The 1,145-nt window shown below is 72.1% G+C and overlaps 1 protein-coding gene across 1 annotated transcript in view; it reads left to right on the forward strand.

The window, feature by feature from the left end:
- Positions 1–59: 59 nt before the first annotated feature.
- The window catches only part of MAMDC4 (MAM domain containing 4), a 4,606-nt gene continuing 3,520 nt past the window's right edge, over positions 60–1,145 (forward strand). The window contains exons 1-5 of the mRNA XM_010832846.1: positions 60–182; positions 324–460; positions 530–737; positions 824–961; positions 1,084–1,137. Coding sequence (XP_010831148.1) covers positions 341–460; positions 530–737; positions 824–961; positions 1,084–1,137 — 520 coding nt within the window. The 5' untranslated portion in view covers positions 60–182; positions 324–340. The remainder of the gene's footprint in view (positions 183–323; positions 461–529; positions 738–823; positions 962–1,083; positions 1,138–1,145) is intronic.

A 1,145-nucleotide genomic window follows, 5' to 3' on the forward strand; every position in this document is an offset into this window, starting at 1 on the left:
GAGCCCTCCAGCCTGGGCCCACAGCCCAGCGCGTTGCGCCCCCGCAGGCCACTTCGTGCTCCTGGACCCCGTGGACCCCCCAGCCCGGGGCCCTGCTGCCCACCTGCTCACCCAGCCCAGGGTGCCCTCAGCCCCTCAGGAGTGCCTCTCCTTCTGGTTCCACCTCTTCGGGCCCCAGATCGGTGAGGCCAGCAGCTGGGCAGGGCCTCAAGGGAGCCTCACCAGGGCCCCAAGTCCTGCCTCTTGCTCCCTCAGGGGCCCTGGGAGGGGATGAGAGGCAGGGGTTAAGGCCTTATCCCCTCCCCACCAACCCCCGTCTCTAGGGACCCTACGCCTGGCGATGAGGCGAGAAGGGGAGGCAGAAACGCACTTGTGGTCGCGGTCTGGCACCCACGGCAACTGCTGGCACGAAGCCTGGGCCACCCTCCACCACCAGCCGGACGCGGGCGCCAAGTACCAGGTGAGGCCCGGGGCGTGGGCGCGGTGGGTGAGGCGAGGCCCCAGCCGCTGACCTCTCTCTGCCCCCCAGCTGCTGTTTGAGGGCCTCCGGGATGGGTACCACGGCAGCATGGCACTGGACGATGTGACCCTGCGGCCCGGGCCCTGCTGGGCCCCCAAGCGCTGCTCCTTTGAGGACTCAGCCTGTGGCTTCTCCGTGGGGGGCCGGGGCCTCTGGACACGCCAGGCCAACGCCTCGTGGGGCCCCCACGCTGACCACACCACGGAGACAGCTCAGGGTGCCCACTGGGGTGGGGCAGTGGGCAGACAGGTGGGGTGGGGAGGGCGGGGCGGCGGCCGGTGGGCTGACCCTGCCACCCCCCAGGGCACTACATGGTCGTGGACATGAGCCCGCAGGCCCTGCCCCGTGGCCACGCGGCCTTGCTGACCTCGGAGGAGCAGCGGCCCCTGGTGCAGCCCACCTGCCTGACCTTCTGGTACCACCTGAGCCTCCGCAACCCAGGTGAGGGGCTGCTGGGAGCCGGGGCCGTGGGGTCCCCTCAGGAGGCCCTTGGGAGCCCCCCCACCACAGGGGCCTGAGCAGGCACCCCTGCCACGCTGACGGGGCTGGCTGCTCGGCGGCAGGCACCCTGAGGGTCCACGTGGAGGAGGCCGGCAGGCAGCAAGTACCCAGCGTCAGCGCCCCC

This window comes from Bison bison, unplaced genomic scaffold, assembly GCF_000754665.1.
Source record: "Bison bison bison isolate TAMUID 2011002044 unplaced genomic scaffold, Bison_UMD1.0 scf7180017862358, whole genome shotgun sequence".
Taxonomy (NCBI): domain Eukaryota; kingdom Metazoa; phylum Chordata; class Mammalia; order Artiodactyla; family Bovidae; genus Bison; species Bison bison.